General features: G+C 39.4%; 1 protein-coding gene across 3 annotated transcripts in view; it reads right to left on the reverse strand.

The window, feature by feature from the left end:
- ctnna2 (catenin (cadherin-associated protein), alpha 2) overlaps positions 1 to 25962 on the reverse strand; it is a 304920-nt gene that overhangs the window by 23410 nt on the left and 255548 nt on the right. For all 3 annotated transcript variants that reach the window (XM_019359931.2, XM_019359932.2, XM_019359934.2), the window contains 4 exons: positions 15409 to 15501; positions 13565 to 13721; positions 12877 to 13077; positions 2522 to 2673 (listed from right to left, as the gene is read on the reverse strand). In XM_019359931.2, coding sequence (XP_019215476.1) covers positions 2522 to 2673; positions 12877 to 13077; positions 13565 to 13721; positions 15409 to 15501 — 603 coding nt within the window. The remainder of the gene's footprint in view (positions 1 to 2521; positions 2674 to 12876; positions 13078 to 13564; positions 13722 to 15408; positions 15502 to 25962) is intronic.

The raw sequence follows: 25962 nt of genomic DNA on the forward strand, positions 1-25962 counted from the left end.
TCTCAAAAGGAGCACTTACAGTATAAAACAGGACCACAAAAGTACCACAGGTTGCTAGAAGGGCTACATTTAACTGTGCTAAATTTCCTTCTTAATCTTAGTACAATGCGAATGATTTTCTTTCAACTCAATCAGTGATATGATTATTGTTTAAATAAAAATAAAAAATGTGCCCATTCTGCCCTAATGATTGCATCGTTGAACTAAGGAAATAAAAGGCAAAAGGGAAGAGCATTTACACAATGGAAATAAACTACTTATAATTCATTCACACAAATCTCAGGCCATATGGCGCTTCATTATCCATTCTTTAATTCAAGACAGTTTGTTTGTTCACAATAAAATTTCTTTATACTTCCATAATAGCCTGTGTCGTGCGTATCCATTTGTAATAAAGGTTTTATAAAAGCAAATGTTTTATCAGCTCATTCTACTGCAAAAACCTACAATTTAGCTAGCATACAATTCATTTATTTTACTGTTTTATTGAACATCAAATCATTTTTTAATCATTTCTTTTGTTGGTAGCTTCACTAAATTATAGGATCTTGTTTCTTTACTGATCTAATTTCATTTTATAGAGATAACAGTGTTATCCTGTCACAAATTAAATGCAGTATATTTCTGGTGCAGTTGTTTAAGTCTCGGGTAAAATATCCAGGATAAGGGAACCAGTTACTATCTTTGTGAGACGGGTTATTCATGGTAGCCAATTTAAAAATCAAAAAAAGAGCCAGCTGTGTGAATGTGCAGCAGTGAAGATGATCGGTTTTGCTTTTTGTCAATAAAAAAAAAAGTCTGATTAAAGCTGTGATCACATAGACATTAAGATTGTGATTAAAAAAACAAAAGCAGCCCCCTCATTGATTTCAATCAGGTCATTGCGTGGGGGTGCCAACTCAGAGGTTGCGTTACCTTGGAGATTGTGTTGCTATGTGTATAGGTTTCTGCTATTTACCTAGTGATCATTTTAACAAGCCTAAGGATCTTTCAATAAAGGAGGCCTACTATTGCGATTACATTTGAGCATTTACACAGGCCATGAAACAACTTAACCCCATCAGATCACAGCAGCTCCTTTCATTGATTTCATTTTTAATCTGAATGTCTAGTAAGTTTGAACTTTCTAGGTGAGACATGCTGTAGGTCAGTTTCCTGAGACTGGGAAACTGTGGAAATATTGGTTATATTGCAGTCTCCACTCATTGTTCAGTTTCATATCTCTTCCATTCTGTGCAATACTTGCTACTTTCCCCCCTTCCCTCCTGCGTGCATGTGTATGCGGGTACATAAAGGCCAGGACAAAAACCATGTTTCCAAGAACTTTCATAATAACTTTCCACTCTACTCAAGTTCAGCCTCAATTTTTAAACACTGTGGAGAATTGGTTTCTTAATCCACTGACTGCTCATGAGATCTGTGCTGTTCAAATTCTAAAGGAGCTATTACTCGGTCTAAGTGGGGGAAAAATTTAAAAAAGTACACTTAAAAAAAAAAAAAAATTACACGTGGCACCAACATTTGCTATCTATACGATGAAGTCAGACGACAGAGAAAGCAAGGATCTTCCAAGTTGTTTCCCCAGAAAGTAATTGAACTTGGATAGGATTATAAAGCCAGCTGGTCCCGGGCAGTTCAAAGCTGCCTGTTTTACATTATTTACTAACATCAAATTATTTTCCATAATTAGATTTTTTTCTTTCCGAAGCTGAACTGGGAAACCTTCCAGCCTGCATAAAGTTGAATAAATGAATTACGTGGTGAAGAGAGGAGGGACAGTTGGGGTGGGGGGGTGCAGATACTGTAACATCAGATTTGGTACGTGAAACAGTAGAGCTGGTATCTTGTTGTTATGCAGCCGTTTTATCGTGACACGCTGTCAAGGGTTCTGCCAGATTCATAACACAGATCATGTGACAGGTGTGACACTCCAAATGAGAATTGTAGATTTCAATTATGCGCTTCTTCATCCTTAGGGCGGATGTATTTTTGTCACAAAACTTCCACTATCATCTAAGACAGACGGCAGCACAGTTTTCAGTGGGAATCCCTATGATATATAGCAAAAATTCTGGAAAGGGGTGTGCAAGTGCCACAAATTTGTCATGTTCACCAGTAGATTCAGGAAGTTTTTAAAGTCACAGGTTTTATGATAGAAAACCCCCCACAAAACACAGGTTATTACCTCAACAAGACAGATATTTAAACCGAATATAAAATACCCTAATGGTAGTGAAGGTGCAAAAAAGCATATATTCAAACTAAATAAGCTCAACACTTTGTCAATGACAAATTAGCAGCATTAGGAAATGAACAAACTGTTCAGATGTTTAAAATAAAATACCCAATCAAATATTTTGAATACACAGAGGAAGACAGGAAATTGGTGCAATTAGCTTTTTTTTTCTCCCCCAACTGGCATTTCAAAACACTTTGACACTGTCGCTGAGCTCTAGAAGCATTTCAAAGTATCTCAGCTAGTGTTTCCCTTTAGCTTTCTTACAGAAGATAATGGACGTACCCTTATCATGAGGACGGCTTTTCTGACGTCGCGGACGCCATCGTAGACCAAACGGGATGCATCAATGAACTCGTTCTCCTCAAAGGGCTGTGGGGGGTTCATACTCAGTGCCTCGATAGCTACTTCCACTTGTTCAGCAAATCGGGGCATTACTGCAGGAAGAGAGAGGTAATGGAAGTAGAGATAGAGAACAAAAGAGAGACAGGAGATATGGGTTTATCACTTTTTTCTATGATAGGTGAAAGGTTATGATTAAGTAGAGGAAAATATATAAGAAAACACAGCTATGACTGTGCTGTTTCTCTGTCCAAGGACATGACCACCACTGTCTTCAAAATGTCTCGCAGCACATTCTTCATCAGTCTGTGTTCACTTCTGGAATGTCACCCTAAACGTCTGTGTAAACAACAATATGCCACTCACACACTGCACACCAATTAGCTACTCCACATCGGCTTACCCGGCACGGAGACTGGCCTGTCTGTCCCAGATCGGTTTGCGTGTTTGCTGCCATGTGGCACAGGGAAGTGTATGTATGTGTGCGTAACCTGGGAGCTCGCTCGGAGATGTCTGTGTGCTTCAGTGTTACAGCGCAAGGACGCGAGCTCAGCCTGTCAATTCACAATGCCGATGAAGGGAAACAATTTCATCAAAGTCTTTTCGAGGCAGACAAAAGCCAAGCAACAAAAGAAACGTCCCTACTGACCATAAAAAATGGTTGGTTTTGTTGTCGGTACCCATTGGCTAGACCTGATGGAAGAGCTTTATGCTCTTTGTGTCTTCAAATGAATTGTGCTGAATATGAATAGACATTGTTTAATATCCAAAAATACAGACTGAAGGTTTTAAATATTTAGCAGGCCACCTTTCCAAGTAATCTCCTGTTGTGTCACAATAATTGAATTCCAAGTATGATAATGTACTTTTTTTTCTTCTTATGGACCTTGTGCTGTAGCAAATTATCATAACAAAAGCAATGGCTTACCTAGAAAGCCAGCTGCAGCTAGAAAAAGGTGTCCATTTACTGTATATTTGTGGGTCTCTTTTCAAATACTACAAAAGCCTAAAAACCCACCATTACTTTTCATTTCATTTCAGTTGCACAAATAGAAAAGTATTTTCTTTGAATCCGGAATAGATATTAGAAAATGACTTTATGTACAGAAGGACAGGGTGAGACAAAGTAAGAGAAGGACATACTGTTTTATGTGTTTTAGGGAAAAAAATCATTCAGCTGCTTTAGAAGTAATAAGCAACAAATATGTATCAATGGAGTGGATTTTTGAAGTGCTGATACTATGAATAGTTGAAGACAACATCATTAGAGGAGAAGACAGCTCTAATGAGCACAGAGAGATAAGAAAAACAGTGGAAAGGACAAATGAGGTATTGCAGTTTGGCCAGAGAGCCATGTTTGTGATTTTATTAGCATCTTCCACACTCTCGCCCCATTCTGATATGAAGAGTGAACTAAATCAATTAAATAGCTTGCACTAAAGGTGTACGAATCTGCAGTGTGCTTATTTGTCTGATATAAAACATACGCTATATTTCACCAAACATAAAAGGCACTACAAAAAAAGTCTCTCCCTTTTTCTTTTCATTTTTAATTCAGTTTAATCCACTTACTGGAGAAGCGTAAAATAGGCTTTTGGGAATTGCTGGGAAGGCGTTTTAAATAGAAATATTTAAATGTTCTCTGTGCTCTTAATGAGCAAAGTTGCTGATGGTAAGGAGCAATTTCACTCATTCCAGTTGAAAAATGATGAAGGGAATTAAATGTGACCATGTAGGGATGGATTTTTTTCACCCTCTAAGCTTAAGCATACTTTAAGTGAGAAGTTATGGAAGTACAATGAATGCCTCAAACCTCAAAGCAGACATGGTGCGCCCCTGTGCCATGTTTAACAAGATTTAAACAGCACAATCTGCACAGTTCCTGATTTCTAAGCCACAAAATTCGAATTAAGACGGCTACATTTAGACAATCAAACACACAGCAAAACTGCACGGAAGCACGCACTTACATTCAACAGGTGAACACAAAAATATCTCCAAATCAATGACGTTGGCCCACTGGGATGGAAAATTTTAACAAGTACAAGTTTGTGAACGAGGTTTCCAAATCTGTGGTACTGTGGTGGGTGTTTTCTGCACTTTGGTGGCAAAAAAAATCAAAACAAACAAATAAGAAAAAATAAGCATGTGCAGATTTAACACAACTATTTACATTGTGTGACACTACTACACCTGCATGTTACAACATTGTTTGGCCTACTCATGATGATGGCAAACTGCTATTTAATCATAGTGAGAGAAGTAAAAAACGAGGGGTAGTAAATGTTGTTTATATCCTAAAAATGGGTCATTTGAACCCTTTGCTAAGTGGTTGCTAGGCAGTCTGTTGGTGCCATAACATACCATGGATATTTCAACTTCTGCTGATATAAATTAGATCACAGTGTTGTGAAATGTAAATGATGTGAGGCTTTTATAAAGTGTTAGTGATGCATAAATGACAAAAACAGATCATTTTAGCCTGTTGCTAGGTGGTTTGCTCAACTCCTGATGACCAAAGCAAAAAATAAACACACAGACAGACAGAGATTTTGGATATTAGAGTAAGATATCACATATCACAGCAACAAAGTTGCATTTTATCCAGTTCAACTCTTTCCACAATTCCCAACACAGTCTGTTTAAAAAAAAAAACACAAAACAACAACAAAAAAACGAAAAGCACTCCCAAGCAACGCTGTAGTATGAAGCAGGTTTGACATAGCTGACTTACTTTCTGTTAGCTGACTTGATAAATTATAAATATTAAACGATAATGGTTATCAAGACAGTTTTCTACTTTCTTTGTTAACTTCAGACTCTCTGAAGGGACATTATCAGAGGGACAGGTGATAGAGCTCTACAAAGAACATGAAAAATATAATGCCATTGTTTACCACTCTTACAATTATCTACCCATTTACTTATTGTTTTCATTTCCTTATTGCCCTGTTACTTACATTCCAAGACAATATAACACAGACACAACATTGTTAATACTAAGCTATTACTTGGGTATTGCTCATTATTTAATTACATGGTATTTACTTTATCATGTTATTACATGATATTTACATAACGTGCAAACCAAAAGTGTGACTATTAATTCACAAAGTAATGTATATTAAGTTTTACTCCACAGTGTTACCTGTCCCAGCAACATCACACAGACAGAGACTCACAAAGAGTCCTTTCACAATTTGAGAGCCACTGGTCTAAAATATTACTACTAAAATATTACTATATGTTTTCAAATTTATATACTTGAATAATTTTTAAATATATTTTAGTACAACCTTTAGACAATCTTTGTTTTACCTCTTAACCATTTCTTGAACTGCTGTATGATCATTTCCCTTCAGAGGAAATCATGTGTTGTTGCGTCTGACTTTAATGGCAGTGTGCAAATGGAGCTAACAATCACAGTTAGGTGATTTACCTTAAAATTTGCTATGCACACCTGGTGGGAAATTTCACTAAAACGAGGCAATACAAAGCCATCATTATCTAGACATCATACAGAAAGATATTTATTTCTCGCATTATGTCAGTCTGCTGCCTTTTTTGGAGAATTTATCAGCAGCAACAAGGTAAATAATTAAATTAAAGGCAAAGAAAATGCCACTAGAGTGACCCAAATGATCCATTCTTGCAATATATGCACAGTTCCTTTATACGATGTGAAAAGCTTTTTCTTTCAGCTCATTGAACCAGAGCAGTTATCAAATGGCGGCGTGACACATTTGCTGATAAATACGTGAAGTGCTATTATGCAGGCTGGATCCACCATGTTTACCTTTATTAAATCATATGAAAATTACATTTAGGTGCTACACATTAACCCGGTTCAGTATTAAAGCCATCATTGTGTAACATTTTGAAGTATGCCGCACAGACTGTAAATAAAAAATGTGCATTGCGTCTGTGTTGGCTTCGAAGCCTCGAAGGTAACATTCTGACTGCTGATATGTCGGCTGTTTGGAGTCACGAGTTACTATATTTAGACAACAAGAAGAACTGCAACGTTATCAAGGGTTGCAAGTTTGGTTAGCAATCTGCATTCATAAACCAAACTCATCTGCTAAACTACTACACCTACACTGGTAGGGATGAGGCCTAGCCACCAGCTCTCATACTGGTAAGGCTTTAAACCTTACCAGTATTCAAATGTATAGTTTTATGAAACTAACGATGGGATACAGAGGCAAAAAGTGGAACAGTGCTGAATTAATGATGGTCACATGAACAATTTCATGCGCATTGTTTTAATATTTATTTCCATCATCCCTGTACGAGTTATATAAAAAAAAGCAACAAAAAAGGAAAAAACCCTGCCATCTGCCTCTGGCTGTGGATGGTGTTGTGTTCACTCTCTATGATAGAATAAAATGTTTTCCTCAAGAAGCCTCAGCCTATTTGGTGAGCTGTAATTGTCATGCGTCACTGTAATTGGCACAGTTATTTCAAAGCCAGTGAGGCCAGAGATGTGATTCATATAGACAATGAGACCAATGGTACAGTTTTGTTTTCTGGTAATGCGATTAACACTCGCAATCTCGAGATAAAAACAAGCGTAAATACTAACCTCCAAGTACAGTACACTGATGTCTGCTAAATGAGCACATCCACCGATTCAAACAGGGAACGTGTGACCCAATGAGAATTTGAGAAAAGGGCAAATGTTGGAAGATACGAAATACCATGTGACTAAACCTTAATTCTTTAGTCAGACCATAATTCGCCTGGTGTAATTTACAAAAGCAGAATGGGAGAGGAAAGAGGGTGGGAAGGGTTGCAAAACATGGTGCGTCAAGAATAGCTAGGGGCTTAATAACAGCAGCCCACGAAATTGAAAATTATAGAAGCTTTTATAAAACATATTACTGTCATTAACCTTCATCCCTGTCCTACACGCACTGCGGCCAAGCAGCATCGCCTCTTATCTGCTGCTTGTATTAATTCCCTGCACAGGTAGGCACAAAAATGTGACCAAAAAGAAACAATCAGTGTTTTCCAAATGAGAGGTCAGATCCACTTCCTCTCTCATATTGGCTAGATATTCAAGAGCGTTGCAATTTATCTGTTCAATCAGATTATTCTCTAGAGTTAAAACTGCGTTTTCCCCATTCTGTGTGGATGATGAATGGGAAAAGGCTAATTTCTGGCATGCATTACGTAACACTCAGCAAGGCCTTTAAAATCTCATGCTACTGCACTTACATAGAGCAAAATCACTAAATGCGCTTTAAGATATCCACACAGCTTGTATAGCCACTTTCTAATTTTGAAAACGTTAAACTTAACAGCTTCGATGATCGGCGGTCGAACCACAAAGAGAATGTGCCGTATGTGATTCTCCTCCTGCTTACTGGTCTCCTCTCCTTCACTCTAACCTTGGTTAAATTGTTCCACGTACCTCTTCCTACTGCACTGCTATTCTCATAGCAATTTCCTCATCAGCACTCTCTCCCAACTTCTGCCTCTTTTTACGCACTGATTGAAAGGCCCCACCTCCTCTCCTTGCAAGCTTAGTTTGCCATCTGCTTCACATTCTGGTTAAAGACTCTTTTCCTATCATTAAAACAATAGACACAGATTCAAAAATTATAACTCATTTATCTCAACAACCGTGTTGTACACTTATGGGCCATATAAAAAACGCCATTTTGAGTGTTAAAAAAATAATAAAAACCACTGATTCTCTTCCTTATTTGCCCTTAACAGTTATTTGTTAGAGACACATGCGATGAAAGGTCTTTAGTTTTCTCCATTAGACCCTCCACTTGGCATTAACAAGTGGCTTCTTTGGGTACATGTGTGAATGTGCCCAACACACTGATGAGTCATTAAAAGCAGATTGTTCCTGCATATGGGCCCATTCCATTAGCGCTTGCGTCTCTGTGAATGTGTCCTGCACTTGGAAACTTTGACAGTTAAGGACCCCGGTGTTCCGGTGGTCTGGACTGACATTTAGCCTGCAAACAGAAACAATGCAGGCTTCCTTTTTTCTTTTCTGCAAATAAAGCGAGGAAGTTGTAGCTTGAGCACTCTACTTGAGATCAGATCACTGAAGGCGCATGTTAATGCCAGGTATGAGCCGAGCCTTAGTGTCTGATGCACTTCCTTTTAGTGCTCTTGATCCACTGATTTACAGGCATGACATGTGGGTGGCAGTGTGTCCATGTGTGTTATTACTCACTGCACTCACTGCAAAACCCTGGCTAAATCCTATTTACTGTGCCCTGATGTAATAACAAGGAGCAACATCGCCCTGCTACCTAAATGGCACTCTGACTTAGGCAATATATCAGTTTTTTAATCTACCCTCTCCAGGCACCACATTAATGACCAACTTAAAAATTTGTCCCTCCTTTTGAGGAGAAGATTAGTCTAAACCAAGGCAGTTAGTGGGCAGAATAGTGTATCAGTAAGGAAGGAGGGAGAGGAGGAAAGAGAGGGAAGCCATAACCACTTTCCCATTAGGCTATTGATTTTTCTCTCTCTCAAGGACACGCTTCAATCCCGGGCCCATGTGTAGACTGTCTGTCAGGAATCTATGGCTAAGCTTTACACTGAAGAGTTGTGAGCCTTGGCTGCCTGTGTTTTGGCCTGGGTATAAATCTGGCCACACTCGAAATGAGAAAGAGGGATGGGCAAATTGAGACAAGGTCAAAGGGTAGGTAGCTGTGATGAGCGCTGTGTGCCAGCTGTCAGAAAGAAAGGCAAGCGGCTGTGATTGGCATGAGTGGCTGTGGGCATAAACACAGGAGCAGTCCAATAAAAACACAAATAGCCAATGCAGAATACACAACTACCCACACACGCACACTTACACCCACACACACTTGCACAGACAGAGTAAGGGGATAAATGCTTTACACATGCTCACCACTGGAGGAAAGTTAAGAAAAAGGGACCACATCAATGAATTCCACTAAAATCCTTGCGCAAATCGCTTAGTGAAATCCTTGGTGACAGCTATTGATTTTTTGGTGGAGTCTAGTTAATTGGGCTCAGTACCCTCTAAAAACTGTGTGGTCCTATATCCCTTCCCTTTGTTCAGCTACACTTAATCATCTTTCCCCCTAGCTATAGATTTCTCCTTGACTGTGTTCAAATCCATAGACATCAGGTCTGTGAGGACGGAGGGGAGAGGGAGGCAAAAGTTCACAAGGATCAATAAGTGCTTTATGGTCCAGATCAGATGTGCATGGTAGCCCTTAAAACCCCCCAACTACTGCTAAGAGGGAAACAGGAAGGGGAAACACAACAGCTCTTAATCAAAGAGAAATATGGAGCCAATGAAACATTCGTCTAACACGGTTGCTAATTCCCCACCTTAACGTCTCAATTAGCAAATCGTGAGGAGACCTTGTTAAAATTGAAGACAGAAGCCCTCCCGAAGGCCCGGCATCTCGAGAAAACGCAACAAAAATTTGTTTGGTGCACATTCTTTCTGTGAAGAATAAATCACCTCAGCCCTCACCTTAAGGTGAACTTGGCCACCAGTCGCCTTAAACCTGTGTTTTAAACAAGTCTGTTTATCTGTGGGTATAGTGAAGTGCAAGGTCACGCAGTCGACTAAATCTAAACCAAAAACTGGATCAAGGCGTGAAAATGTATTTCCATTAGATTTACTTTTACCTTCTGAAATCGAAGGCTGTCACGAACCACAGTGTAAAGTTTGCGCGCACACATAATCCTCAACTGCAAAATGGGAAGTGTTACATCAGTAACAATCATTTCCTTTCACAGTGCTAAATTTACAGGAGAAATTACTACCCTGCATCTATCAAATTGCTGCAAAACACAGCCTGCGTGAAGCAGGAAACTGTGCATGTGACGTCAAGCCGTAAACAGCTCTCGATTTGTTGGTGTTAGTAACGCTGACATAATGCTTCTTCATAGTGCTGACTCTTGCTCCATGGAGGATTAATAGAAGCATGTGACGAGGTTAGAGTCATACAAAATTGACCTCAAGTGTCTGTAAGATAATCACCGCTGAACTCTATCAATTAATTACCCCAATCAATTAAACTGAATCATGCAATAAGTGAACAGAATGTGCTTAAAGTACCATATAACTAATACTGTAAGTAGACTGTTATGGTGGGGTTCAGCGCCAGAAGAGGGTCTCAGACAGATGGCTGTGTGAACACACGTGGCACACCTAATGCTGTTTGCGACTTATCAGCTAGCAGGGAGGGGAGCTGATTGTGTCTCTCAATTATCCCGGCAGATGAAAGTAACGAGCGAAACAATAGATATACCACCTCGCTAAATGGGCTCTAATGGGAGAGATAGAAAGCCAAGTCGGAAGGATGGGTGAGAATGGAGAAATATAACAAGGAGGGGAGTTGCTGCTGTGCTGATGTGAAAAGGGATTGTGGTCAGATTTTATTCTCGTGGACAGGTAATTGCAAAATTACTTCTCTCCTTTCATCCCGCATTTTTTTGGTGGGGGGTTTTTTGGCCATCTTTCATGATGCCACATTTTAAAGGCGTATTATGGTATATTTTTAAGGGATTGGCTAAGACACAGTATTTCATAGCCAACGCTGCACATTTTTTATCTTCCTTGCTTGTGTCTAGACACTGTAAACAAGACAAAGTAACACAAAATCGCATTAAAAACAGAAACTGTCACCAGTCTGCTTCTCTGAGTATTGCAGGAATGTTTTTGTATGAACAATCGCTGTAACATTTGGAGTTGTAACAAGAACGGCCCTGGCAAAAATGAACAAATTGTTTCTACTGAGACCTCTCTGCATTTTTCATGTGGCACGTCTTCACCGGTGCACATATCGTCAAGAACACTGCAAAGGCTTTCACCTTCTCCCAACTCGCAAATAATACTAGGCTGCAGCTCAACACCTGCGCTGAAAATGGAAGCGTTACAAACACGCTGAAGCAATGTCAAAGTTTAGCTTTAAGTGGTGTAGGTGGTGACTGAGTGATACATGTTTTCCTCCTCTGGGCTTGCCGGTTGTACTAACTGTATACTCAGCCCTGCTGATGTTACCACCTCCTGTACATACTCACTTTCACAGATGCTTTCTGTATATCTGACACTGTTTCCTGTTTACCAAATGAAGACCACAGTCAGGAAGTAGACTCAGATCTACAATATACTACACTGCAATGTCTAAAGTATTCCCTCACCCATCCAAACCACTGAATTCAGGTGTTTCGATTACTTTAATGGCCACAGTGTATAAAATTAATCAGGGAGGCATGCAGACTGCTTCTGCAAACACTACTGAAAAAATGGGTCGCTCTCTGGAGCTCAGTGAATTCCAGCGTGGTATTGTGATAGGATGCCACCTGTGCAACGAGTCCAGTTGTGAAGCATCCTCGCTACTAAATATTCCACAGTCAGCTGTTAGCTGTCCATAAAAACATGGATGAACAAAACACCATTGGGATGACTAGAGCAGAGACTGCAACCCAGGCCTTCTTGTCCAACATCAGTGTCTGACCTTCTGGAATAATTAAAATTAATTTTAATTAAAAATTAAAAATTCCCATGAACACACTCCTAAACCTTGTGGAAAGCCTTCTCAGAGGAGCTGAAGCTGTTAAAGCAACAAATGGTATTCCAACACCATATTAGAATCCTGTTGATTAAGAATTATTATGAATATTTGATTGAATTCTACATTTTTAGCAGTTTTAGCAGTTTTCTGTTGTACCTTATTTATTTACTATTATTTATTGAATTTTTGTAATATATCTATAATTCACTTTTCTTTTTGACCCTTGTGCTGCTGTAAATTGAATTTCCCCAGTATGTTCAGAGGTAAAAACCACTGAGACAATATAAGAATTCAAAGCTGTCTCCTAAACAAGGATTTAGAAATGTGTTCGTTGTTTGATCGGCCTGGAATTGAGACAAATGCAACTTTGCTGGAAGATGACATTGGACAGACGCTGTAAATGAATAAATAAAACAAAAAAGTGAGAGTGGATAAGACTTTCTGTTAGAGCCAGGAAACTAATCAAAACTTTAAGACACTGGACACAGAAGCAGTCAAGTCGTATCTGTAATAGAGACCAGACTGGTGGACTAATGTAGCTTCTACATGTGTGCATTTGTGTGTGTGGGTGCATATACGTATGTGTTTCTATGTGTTAGGCTATTCCTAAAAGTAGCTCGGCTTGCCAAAAAGCTTGCAGCAAAATATTTTGACACAGTCTGTGGGTGAAGCACAGTGTATGCATCATACTAGTAATACATTAAGCTATGGCTCATTGTGGATCTTCTGCAGCTACACAGGCTCCGTGTACAGCGCACTAACCAGTCTCAGACAGGAGCTTGATGGACTCCAGCACACGCTCGGTGTAGACCCCGGGCTCATAGTTTTCCATCTCAGCGTTAATGATGTGGACCACGCGAGCAGCTCGGCCCCGGATAGCTCCAGCAGTTCGGTCAAGAGTGTCCACATCACCCTCTTGGAGAGCTATTACACATTTGTTGACATCCTCAAGGATGTGGTTCTCTTGAGAATGAGAGAGAGAAAAGATGTCAGTGAATGAAAGTGGGAAAGAAAAATGAAAAGGACCCAAAGATTCTGTTTTTGAGAGACATAATTATTATTTAATAAACTGATTTTCCTGGAAATTAAAATCATTTTTATTATCATTGGTGGAGATAACAAGAATTGAACCTAATGATTCACATTTGTCTGTAAATGTGGATACACTGACCCCCCCCCCCCCAAAATGAAACTTTTTTCTGCTGCTGTTTGCTGATTTTTTCTAGTTCACTGTATTTTGCTTCAAATGCAGTGATTTCTTATTTTTTATTAACTAAATAGTTATTTTGTTTTTCACATCAAGCCTCCATAGAGATTTTTTGTGAAAATTTGGTGCCAGAGGACACAAGCCACGACGTTCAATCACTCACTCGCTTCAAGGGAAAATCAGGAGCATGTGGATCATTTGCTTCAATCAGTCAGTCTGTGAGGAATTTGTGCTGGCTCATACCTGACACAGAAAGGAAGTCATCCACAGAGGTGATGTCATCCACAGCCTCAGTCAAGATGCGCACTTGTTTCTCCCACTGATCTTTGAAAACGTCCATGTTGTCCTGGGCCACCTTGCTTTGGGGGCGGGCAGCAAGAGTGAGTGCTGCATTGATGACCTGACACGGGACAAGAAGTAAAGACAGAAACATTTTCAGTAGCGTGGGTGTACATGTGTGCGTTTAAAATGAAGTCTTAAAGACATTTCTGCACATCTGTGAGTCGTTTCAGGAGAAAAGACATCTGTACTAGTTTATATGTAAGATATATAAGAACATACAGCATGATGAAACAAAGCCTGGCTATCATGTCAAGACTCTGACACTGTGAGGTGAACAGTGTGACAGCAGTGGCACAGTAAGTGAGTCCTATGCTCTTTCTTGTAGTCATTAAGGTTTTCAGTCTATGCTGTGGCCTGCTAGTAGCAGCTACAGCTACAAACTAAAAGGACTTAGCAACCAAACGTTTGCCACATTTGCTGTGACAAAAAAATGCTTGAAATATATTGTTAATTGCATAAATGTAATAAATGATGCAGAACCTTTTACAGCTTAAAAAAAGCCAGGCTTAAAGAAAGCACAAGACCTTGATATGTGCAAGGTAAACCATTCAGCTTTAGGACAAAGAAAAAAATAAGATAAATACTTCACAGGGATACAGGGATGGTAAAAATAATACCGGCCTTATCGTGTACTTTGAAATGCCAATAGACAATATTTTAGCTACCCGAGGGAAGTAGCAGTAGCTCCTTTGGAAAATGAAAGTGCTCTTCTCTTCCTGCTTTTGTTGCACAGTCAAACCCTCATTTTCCCGGGGGGATCTCATACCCGGAGGCAGTTAGCAGAGTTAGTACCACCAATAAATTGTTCAATAAACACTTACTGCATAATGAAAAGTTAAAGCAAATAACTTGAGCACTGCCATTTTAACATCAAGGACCAGTTTATTTATTTTTTTGTGCCTTTGCTTTCTCACTTTGTGCTTTTCAGATATACTTTTAGTGAAATGAATCTGATCTAGATTATGATCTGAACATGGCAGTCACTGAGGCAGTGTGTGTGTGCACGACTGCGTGCATTTGCACGTGTAAAGAATAACCAGTCTGTGTTAACTTTACTCGGAACAGATGGAAATACCTCTCTTTGTTGCACCTCCTCTTTGTTCCCTCTACTCCAGTCACAAAGCCTATGTCTATTATGTTTTTTAATCTGTCCGTGTTCAGCTGTGCCAAGCAGTATCAGGGGACAGCGCCTCTCCAAGTTTTATAAGTTAGTTGGTCTCGGTAGGTACGGGTAGCGGTGACTGCACATTAGATCATGAATCTTAAAATCAGCCTCCCTTCTCCATTTCTCATTCTCGTTACAATGTTTGGTCCTGTGTGGATAAGGCTTACTGTTAACCTTGGAAACAACTGATGGATTTCAACATCCTCCTTTGTTTCTTCCTGCAAAACAGCACTACAAGGTCCTCCTACACATAATTCATAGCTTTTCCTCCAAATCCGACAACTACGACTTCTTTTCTTAAACATTCCTAAATATTACACTTTCATAAATAAGTAATTAAATATACAAAATTTCCTTAAAAGAACATTTTGATTTGATCTCATGTTAAGAATTTGTATTTTATGTATTGCTGTCAGCCTTAACCTCATTAAAATGACGTTAACGCCATAACCGCTTTAAAGCAGCAAATCTCCGTTAGCGAGTTAGCGCGGATCGCCCCGTACGCAACGTTAATGCGGTTATGGCGTTTTAACGCTGACAGCACTAATTTTATGTGATGTAGGTGTTTTAAAGTCCTCACCTGTGGACACAGGCTGTCGATCTGGGTGGCGGCCATTCGTACCAACTTCACGCCCTCTTCATTGTTGGAGATGGAGCATGCCAAGTTGGCCACCTGAATAAATCGAACACAAAAAAGAGACCTAGCTGTTTTAATCTTGAAACTGTTAGCATTGAGGAAAACAAAAAGAAAAAATGTTGTGCCTCTATCAAGCGGTCATGCTCCAAAAAGGATATCTTCACCTTTTTTAAGACTTTTGCTGTAGCAAATATTTCTGCGTGCTGGCCATAAATTCCTCTCTAAACCAGTTTCAATTTAAGTTTGAGGGCCACAAGTGGCAAAACATTTTATTGTGTAGTTGAAGGTAGAATTCAACAGTCTGAATTAAAGCAACCAAGTTCCAAAATTATACTCCAGTACAGGCCAGCACAGTCTATTCTTTGTGTACAAAACTCCCTGCCTGTGTATTCTCTCCATAGCACAGCAAGGCATCAGTGAGAAACGAGGGGGATTTTGTATTAAAAATACTGTAACTGTGATAAAATCCCACTTGATTGGTGTAATTGTGACTCATATTTGGTGTGTTGTAAAGTTAGAATCCAATTTTGAACAAAAAGAGGAAAGAAAATTCTTTTCTCTATTATCTGCAAATGAAAAGTAAGTGTTTGTGTTTCATTGTCCATATGAGGACGAGTGTTAACCTATCATTTAATATACAAATCTGGGTTATTTTTGTATCGTTATTTGTGCAACTGAAACATTTGTGTTTTTACTGTACATTAATTTAATGTACAGTAGTTTAACAAGTATGCCTGTTAAACTGCTTGTTAATGCAAATATCTAATAAGTCACGTCCCAGGAGCTCAATGTGTTTAGTCATTTAGACACGGTGAAGACAACCTGCAGGCTGGACCTACTGAAGTTCAAACTGAGCATCCGAATTGGTAAGAAAGGTGATTTAGTTGACTTTGAACATGGCATGGTTGTTACTGCCAGACAGGCTTGTCTGAGTATTTCAGAAACTGCTGAGATCCTCTGCTGGGATTTTCCCGCACGACCATCTCTAGGGTTTACAGAAAATGATCCAAAAAAGAGAAAATATCCAGTGAGCGGCAGTTTGGAGGATGGCCAGACTGTTTTGAGCTCATAGGAAGCCACCGGTGACTCAAATAACCCAAGGTATTCAAAAAAGCATCACTCAATGCACCACAAGTCAAACCTTGAAGCAGATGGGCTACAGCTGCTGAAAACCACACCGGGTGCCATTCCTGTAAGCAAAGACAAGGAAACTGAGACTTCAGTTCCCACAGGCTCATAGAAGATTGGAAAAATGTTGACTGGACTGACGAGTCTCGATTTCTGCTGCAGCATTTGGATGATAGGGTCAGAACTGGGTGTAAACAATATGACAGCATGGATGCATCCTGCTGTGTATCGATGGTTCAGGCTGCTGGTGGAGTAATGGTGTGAGTGATATTTTCTGGGAACACTTTGGGCCTCTTAGTACCAAATAAGCATCATTTAAAATGCCACAGCCTACTAGAATATTGTTGCTGACCATGTCCATCCCTTTATGACCGCCATGTACCCACTCTTCCGATGGCTGCTTCCAGCAGGATAAATGTGCCATATCACAAAGCTCAAATCATTTCAAACTGGTTTCCTGAATATGACAGTGAGTCCACTGCACTTAAATGGCAGGCACCAGATCTCAATGCAACAGAGCACCTTCTGGGATGTGGTGGAACAGGAGATTCTCATCATGAACAGCCGTAACATCTGCAGCAGCTGTGTGATGCTATCATATCAATGTGGACCAAAATGTCTGAGGACCTTGGTGAATCTGTGCCATGAAAAATGAAGACAGATCTGAAGGCAAAAAGTGGCAAAAGGCAGGCACAACAAAGTAGCATTACCCGTCTTATTTTTAACTGCAGTAATTAGCTGGTATCAGAAATGATTACAAGGGTTTCATTTTCATTTTTCTGCTGTAATAGATTTGTAAATGAGCAGCAGGTGACATAATGCAGATGTTTTTGTGTGTGGACATTTTCTTATGGAAAATAATGGCACAGACGTCTAAAGTATTACAGTAACATAACTATTTGCGGTATGCGCGTCAGGCAGGTCTGTGATAGAGTAGAGTACTGCTGCACCGGCAGAATGTAGATAATAATATTAATTCAGATCCGAATGGCCAGGCTTATCAAATATGTATATGCAATTAGGATTTTCAGGTATAAAGCATGACTGGCATGCCTAAATCATTACGAGGCCTGGTGGTGGTGGAGAGAGGTGTTTTATTATATAATTATGTTGCCAGATGGTTTTTATGTATGACACACCCCTTAGGTTGATTTACGTCTTTCTTTATATCAAGGCACAGTTTCTTGATAACATGCTTTCAGCTTGAATCCTTTATGGGAGACACACAGAGAGGCTTGTCCAAGTTAACTTTTAAAGACTTCGTTGTTAAAAAGCTTCACTTTAAAAACTAAATTAGAAAATCCCATGCTTCTCTAGTTTTTAAACTAATTATAAGAGCTTGACAACATTTCAAGATTTTATATTTTAGTGTCTGCGTGTGGTATTCCTATAAAATATCTGAAGCCACCACAGCAATGTTTTTGTCTTTATGGCTATGAGGAACGGGGGCACAGTTTGTGCTAGTCCCATGTGAAGTCATCCACAATATCACTGTCTCTCGCTGTTAATTTTCATAACTTTAAACTGTTTAAAACCCAACACCATCTCTAAACAAATCAAATTTCGGCATGAGCCCAGGCTTTGAAACTGAGCTAAACAGACACATGCCGGTTGGCAGTAAAAGGTGCCAGTCTGCATTAGCACTTCTAGTACTCACATGTCACTGTTTGAGGCAAATTGAGGTAAATCAAATTTGTGTTAGAGGACTCTTGCTTAGAGCTCTGTCTCTTTACTCATGACAGCAATGAGCACATTGATGGATTATAGGCCTTTATGCGAATCAGAGTGTGTATGTGTTTAAAGCGGTGTGTGTGTGTGTTTGTGAGGGGGGGGGTGAGTGAGAGCCTTCACTTCACATAAATGTGAAAGATGGTTTGCATATTTGAGAGCTACACAAATCATAAATTAAGTTACCTGAGTTACAGCTCTCGCTAAATTTGCATAACCTTTCTATATTTCTTATAATATTGTACTATTTTTGAAAAATCTTTTTCTGTTTGCAAAGCACCTTTGAAATGTACAAGCTTATAAAAAATACTTCAACAGTTGTTAAAACGCCCTTCAGAGTTTCATTTTACTGCAGTGGACTAAAGCTATTCCCAGTTCCTGACTGAAAAATAAACACTTGCTATTGTGTCTGCAATTAAAATAATTTCTCTCATTAAACACATTAATATGAAAAATGAAATTGGAGTAAATGGACCTATTCCTCTCTGTCACATGATATTTTTAGCTGTACAGTCGTACTTCTTGGTGCTTAACCTGTTTATCCAGTTATCTTAAAATACATGGGAATGGGAATTTTGTAAAACAGAATGCAAGGACTTTAATACTTGATTAAAACTATATTTTACTGAAATAGTGTAAACCGAACATGCTGCTGTGACACTTGCAGAATGTGGTTTAGCATTATCACTGGTACCTATATTGCATTATTACTTAATTCCAGAATTTTATTGGTTGACAGCATTGCAGGCTCAGTCTCGGGCGATCAGCTCATCATTGCAACTTCTTGCGATCGATCGGCAAACTCAGCGACAAAGTCACAGAACAAAAACTGGGCTTCATGGCATGACCAAGCAGCTCTAGAAGATGTATTGTGTATGTAGACCAGTACTTTTGTCCATATACTTTACTCACTAATCACGGACTATTGAACCGTGCACTGAAAAACTCCTGCTTTGACAATTTTCCGCTTTTCCTCAGCACATATTTGTAAAGATCTGGCACAGAAAAGGTTTTACTTAATTTCGTACATACATGTTTGATTTATCTTTGGATGGAGTTCTAACTGGTATTTGTGGATGCAGGGAACGCTGCGTTTGCTGACAATTGTTTTCAGAAGTGTTCTTGAGCCCATGCTGTGATTTCCACTACAAAATTGTGTCTGCTTTTAAAGCAGTGCTGTCTGCGGGCCCGAAGATCACAGCTATTCAGCACTGGTTATCTCCTCCAAACAGGCATTTTCTCTTTTAATGACATAATATTTTTGCAGATGATTCTTAAATTCTTTACAATTTTACATCAGAAAATGAATTTTCTTAAGTACTTTAAATATTTACCCACACTTTCATCCACAGAGTGGTGAACCTCTCCCAACCTGCACTTCTGAAAGACTCAGCCTCTCTGGGATCCTCTTTTCATACTCAGTCATGTTACTAATTAACACAATTTGTTGTGAAATGTTCCACCTGTCTGTTTCCTTTTGTAGCAATTAACAATTTCTTGTCTTTTATTGCCACTCTTCTAAATTCAAAATGAACAACAAATTCCAAATGGGGATTAAACTTATAAAGTTACATAAGATATGGCATTGTATTTTACACAGCCTTTCTGGAAATGGCAACATTTTTGCTGGCAAAGTGTTGACATGTCATTAGCTTTGTCTCTGCTAAGTAACAAGCTTTCAAGATATAAAACCACAGTGCAGCACCTTTCCCATTTAGAGCTTTTTGTAATTATAGTATAAATGCAGCACCTAACTAGCAGAAAGCAAGTCTCTGCTCTCTGTCTTCATTTGCTTACATAGTTTCTTATCTATTCTTCTACCCAGCTTTCTGAGTGCAGCGTTGGCCCTGTGTGTGGCAAAGGGGCAGAGGGCTTTCTAGAGGCTGGAAACATGCCTAACAAGCCCACTCCCACTCCCTCTTACCTAACACAGAGAGCCGGGTCAGGGCCAAAGCTACAAAATCCAGCCAAAACTGCTAATTGCAATTATCTAAGGAAGCATTTCTCCTTTGAGGATTTTTTTCCCCTATCAAGGGAGGGAAAAACCAAGACAGAAGGTTTGAGACTACACCATGCAAGCCTAATGCTGATACGGTCAAGGATGTTGGAACAGAATAGGCAATTCAAAGAGGCTCGTGTGGGAGTGCACATGCCTCTGTGTGTGTGTGTGTGTGTGTGTGTGTGTGTGTGTGTGTGTAGGAGAGAGAAAGGGAGCAATAGAGAGGGAGAGATCCCCGCTGAATGCCCATTCTTCATTTTAGCCTCGAACAAAGAACTATCGATTTTGTCCTTTTGCCCTGCCCTGGATAATCACTTCAATTCTAATTTGATGAAGGTTTCCATGGCACTTGGAGAGATGGGCATTCTCATGTATGCTATCTAAATCACCTAAATGGAGCTCAGTAACTGGAAATAGCTCTGATAGTGTTAATTTTTTTTCAGGTTTTTTTTTAAACATGAGCTTGTGGCAGTGGACTTCAAATCTATCACCACAAAGTGATGAGGGTAATACAATAAATAACATCTCAGCAGACTCTCTTTATTACCGCACTGACTGCATACAATGCACATAATCAGTCAGTCTTTGAGTAATCTCATGAATATCCTCTGTTGTACCTCTTTATATAATGTACTTTTGAATCAATACCTTTTTTTTTATTCTGCTTTAAAACAAAATCTTTAAAATTTCTTGGTAGAGCAGATAGAAGGAGAAAAGTTAAAGAGCCCCAAAGCAGTTACACTACACAATATACCCTTATAGTTACTTCTACTCTCAAGAACAACTAGCTGAGCTGCCAACGCAAAACAGCTTTGCCTTGAGTCAAAGCAGGAAGGCAGCTTAGAAAAGAGAAAAATGTCTTTCAGTTACTGTAGGTGATGTAAGAAATACTGTTTAAGTCAACTATCTGGCTGTTTACTAGTTGCAGGGATGGTACATTTTTTAAAGTTGGGGTCTATTAGATGGTGGTTCTGTTATATCCCTTTCACAGAACCACTGTAACCTCCCCCTGCCTTTTACTGCCTCTTTAATACTTATGCAGACACATAAACACCGACATACACTCATACGCAGTAAATAAATCAGTCTGTCAACATAGATGGAATAGAACACGCAACAGGGGAATACAAACTGCAGTGTGAAACAATTACAGGCCAGCTCTCACAGGAGCAATTCTATTTGTTATAGTCAGGAGCTGCCAACTCCCAATAGTAAAGATTTTACATACTGTGTATGGACCAGAGGTGACATAAACAGGTTAAGGTGCACGACCCCAGATAACACAAGCTGTCAGGGTTGCGTGAGGTTCAAGTCTACGGGGGACATAAAGCAGCAGGAGTTTACGACCTGCTGTGAATGACTACAAACCACGCCTTTGAAAATCAATCCCTATTAAAGAGTGAAGTGCATATTGCCTCCGGAAGAATGCCCACCGGGCTCGCAGCAACATCAAAATGAATGCCAGAACTTGTGGAATATTAAACAAGAAAAGTGTGAAATAACAAGAACAAAAGGAATAGATTTTTTTTTTTTTTTCCAGCAAGTTCAGCATGATAATAACTGTGATGTCTGTTTTATGCTTGGATCTCGTTCCAATTGAGCTGTTTCTCGATTGGCGGACATCTCCTGCAAAAGTAATTAGTTGCTAATTAGTAAGCAAAAAAAAAAAGGAATTTGTATCTAAATAAAATAACAATACATACTTAATATTTAAAAAGTATATTTAAAAAAAAAAACAGCAAAAAACTGCCAATGCCATTTGCTGGTCTGTATGAAGAGAATGCAGCATTATCTTTGCAGGACTTTGATTACAGGCTGCTGTTAAATTTCTACCTCTGTTACCTTTTTCCCCAACTCAACATTCACCCTCGACTGAAAGACAAAGTGCACCTAAATTGCGAGTGACTCTAATGCACTTAGGAGTTCTCTCTACGCTTCCTAACTCAGAATGGAAATGAGTCTAAGTCAGTGTTTACCAAGACTGTTCCACTAATATGTGGCTGGCTGGGATACAGTCTGCTCCACAGTCTCTCTACAGAGCCTTTATTCGACATACCAATGTAGCCAGCCGGCAAAGATGCAGACACACACGACAGCACATGAGCGCATGAGTATCTCTTGTTAAATTCTTTGTCATAGAAGTTCTCCTTAACTGTAGGCTTCACTCACTCGAGAGCCATCAGGAATAACCCTAGGCTCAAGGATGGGAGATTTATACTGAGCATGCAAGATTACAATACTGATAAATCACATGAAAACAATATAAAGAAATATAAAGATGCCTTTCTGTAGCGCAAACATTAAAAAAATCAAATGATCAATATAAAAAGTACAAAACTAGATAAATGTCAAATTAAAATAAAATTAATTTCTGTAAAAAAATGCTCTAATTTCTATGTATTACTGCAAGAACTGGCCCTAGTTGGCTCATGTTCTGTGCTCCTAAACTGTAACTAACCAAGGTTAAGGCATCCAAAATGACGCCTTGATAGGAACATAGAAGTTCAGTGACCTTGTTCCGTGCGGTCAATGAATCCTTAACAAAGCTGCTACTAGGTCAGCTCTAACAATTGTACACATCTCCTTTGAGCCAACCTTTACAACATGAACACGTGTATGCGAGTCAGACTGAAGCGGAGAGGTACACTGGGGCTACAGCGGAAGTCACGAGGCTTGTCGTACACTGATTATACTAATATACTATGACTTTCTTTGACTGAAAAAAAGGCTTCCACATTAATTACCCTGTAATGTGTTTAATGCGGCTCCTCGGCGTGTTAAGTGATTAAGCTTGTCTTTTGACAGCACTAATTTTAATTGAGTCCTGCAGTGTTCAGTTTCCGTCCTCTGTTTGCATTTATTGAGACGACAGTTGGAGTAAAAGACCTTGCATTAATGTTTTGGTATTCCCATTTCATGGTCAATACTGCCTGCAGTGTATATAGATCAAGTACTCATGAGGGTTTTATAAGAAAAACAAACATTTAAAAATTCTCTTTAATCTTACCTCAGGCCTGTTCTTTACAATGCTAATAAACCACAAGTTTGCTGAAACTAAATTCTTTAACAGAAAGGTTCAAAAACCTCAGTACTTCCCGAAAATAAGGCAAAAGTAAACATCCAATAAAGTATGGCTTTTAACAGTTTTATGAAAAGCTCATATGTTCGCACAGTGTGTCTTTCACGTTTCATCTCTAAATCTCACAGGCTTTGTTAGTCTCTGTGGAGTAAACGGAACAAATGAATCTTAATGAATCTCTTAATCTTTTTTAAAAAAAAGCTGATTTTTCATAGTGTGCCGTCTAAAAGTCTTAGATCTAATGATTAAAAAAATATATAATGGTCTAAAACCAGTGACATTTATATTACTACAATTCAGTATGATTTGGTGGGTAATCATTCAGTCTTTTTTGTGAATTAGCTCCCAGCCACACTGAAGCAATATCAGCTCTCGCTGCGACTTTCATATAGTCAGACTTGCAAACCTATTTTATATTTTTATCTTTTATAAAAGGTGGCTAAATGTTAGGAATCCTATTTATCATGGATTTTTTAAGCATTTCTGTGATTCTGAAATGTTTTTTAGAACTCTCAGAAGCCTGTATTTAGCATAAATCAAAGTTTTTGTTGGCTCAATGTTAGAAGTTGAGTATGAAAATGCTCCAATATGCAGCTCCCAAGTGCCTGATTTTGACCTGAACTTATGAAGAAGCAAAATCAAATGTTAGTTATAATATGTATCCTTGAATCCTCCAGGAAACAGAGTAGCCTTCAGAATCACATCACAGTCTCCTTGACAACCATGACTGAGCTTGCATGAAAGGCTGACAGTGTGATTTACAGTGGTCGTTTCTCCGGAGCCACAGCCGGGGCTTGTGTATTCCTGCTAATGCTATGGCTCGCTTCTCGATAAATATGATAATTTGCTGCAGGCTCCTGGGGATGTGAACCAGCACTGCTAGCGGGGTGAGGTTAGAACTGACATGAGACAACAGCAGGGGTGGATGACAACACAGTAAGCACAGACACATGCACATGGCTATGTGTGTACACACTCAGACTAGTGGAAAACAGAAAACAGGCATCTGATGCAACACAAAAGAAGATGCTAACAGTCTGTTTGAAGCACTCTGTACGCTGCTTGTTTGATCCTTTATAAAATGCCAAGGACGACTGGCTTCCTCAGTGACCAAATACAGAGGCTTCAAAACATGATTTATTTACATGGAAATTGTAATGCCTAAATGAAGAAGGCCATAAGACGAGAGAATGGGCACCCAGAGATAAATATCCACAATATAAAATTTTATTGAGCTCAACAAGGGACACAGAGAGGTAATTGAAAGCAATATAAACAAATCAAATCATGTGTCTGCACATGCTGTAGATGAGTGCCTTACTGTATAGCTTCAGTCCTGGCGATTGGATTATCTTGTTCACATTACTGTGAGTGACACAGCATTAAAGAAGGAAGGGAGAGGAGAACAAATGGCTGGCTCGCTTTGCCCTCGGCAGGGGGCAACTGCTCACACTTCTTGCTGGCCAAGGTGTCTTGCTGCTTTCCTGTGCTTAAGTCAGGGGGAGTAAAGGCTGGGTAGACCAATAGCTCTCGATTTTGCTTTGAGCATCCAGTGATGGGTTTTTGTGTGGTCGGTACCACCTATACAGTCAAAAAGCTGTGTCTGCCAGGTAGTACAGTAGTTTGTTCATCTTACAAAATCTTCTGCCTTTTGCTCCAGCTGGTACTGTAGCCACAGGGGTCAGACTGCCTCTCTCACACAGGTCCTCTCCATCCGTCTCCCCTCCCGCCCAAAAAATACACAGCTAGGGCTGTTTCAACCGAACTATTGATTTCTCTTTGCTTTCCCTCTCTCTCCCACCCTCCCTTTCTGGGAGTGCTGGCCAAGCAGTTGGGTTTGGCACCAAAAACATAATTATGAAAATGGACCTCTGGGTTGTTTTAATCTGTCTGTACATTCCACAGTCCCTCTGCAACAGAAGCCATTTAAAACTGTTTCAGGGGAATTGAAATGTTTAACCTACTTCACTGTAAAGAACGGTAAACTTACTCGTAGCACAACACTGGCCGCTGTCTAAATGAGGTGTAACAGCTGCATTGCTACATTTATCCAAAATTAGAAAGAAATAAACGTACCTATACTGTAGTCACAGATGTCTAACCACCAAATCAACGTGAGATTTTATTGCTTGATAGTTCCTGTCAAATAGCTATGACAAAATTCCTTGACGTAGACAGTAACTGCTGCTCTTTCCACAACTTACAAGTGAGTGACATCTCCAAATTCAGGCTCATTCTCTAGACATTGACGTAGCATGCCTGCTGAGTACAGTAGCTGCAGTCTCTAAAGGGTTTTCTTGCCCAAAACATCAGTGTCATGTGTCATCGGTTTCAGTATCAGGATCAAATTAACTTTCTAGATTAAACATCATAGATGTTGTAATTTTTATTACCTGAAACTTTAGTTAAAGCCCATGTTTGTGATATTTGAGAAGTTTGTGTGTAATCTACATAACCTTGGTCAAAGGCCTTTAACAGATCAGAGAATAGCATCCTATTTCATACAGAACTAGATTATCAGTTGATCCAAAGGATCTATAACAACATATTCCAATCTCAGACA

Source organism: Oreochromis niloticus, linkage group LG6 (assembly GCF_001858045.2).
Source record: "Oreochromis niloticus isolate F11D_XX linkage group LG6, O_niloticus_UMD_NMBU, whole genome shotgun sequence".
NCBI lineage: Eukaryota > Metazoa > Chordata > Actinopteri > Cichliformes > Cichlidae > Oreochromis > Oreochromis niloticus.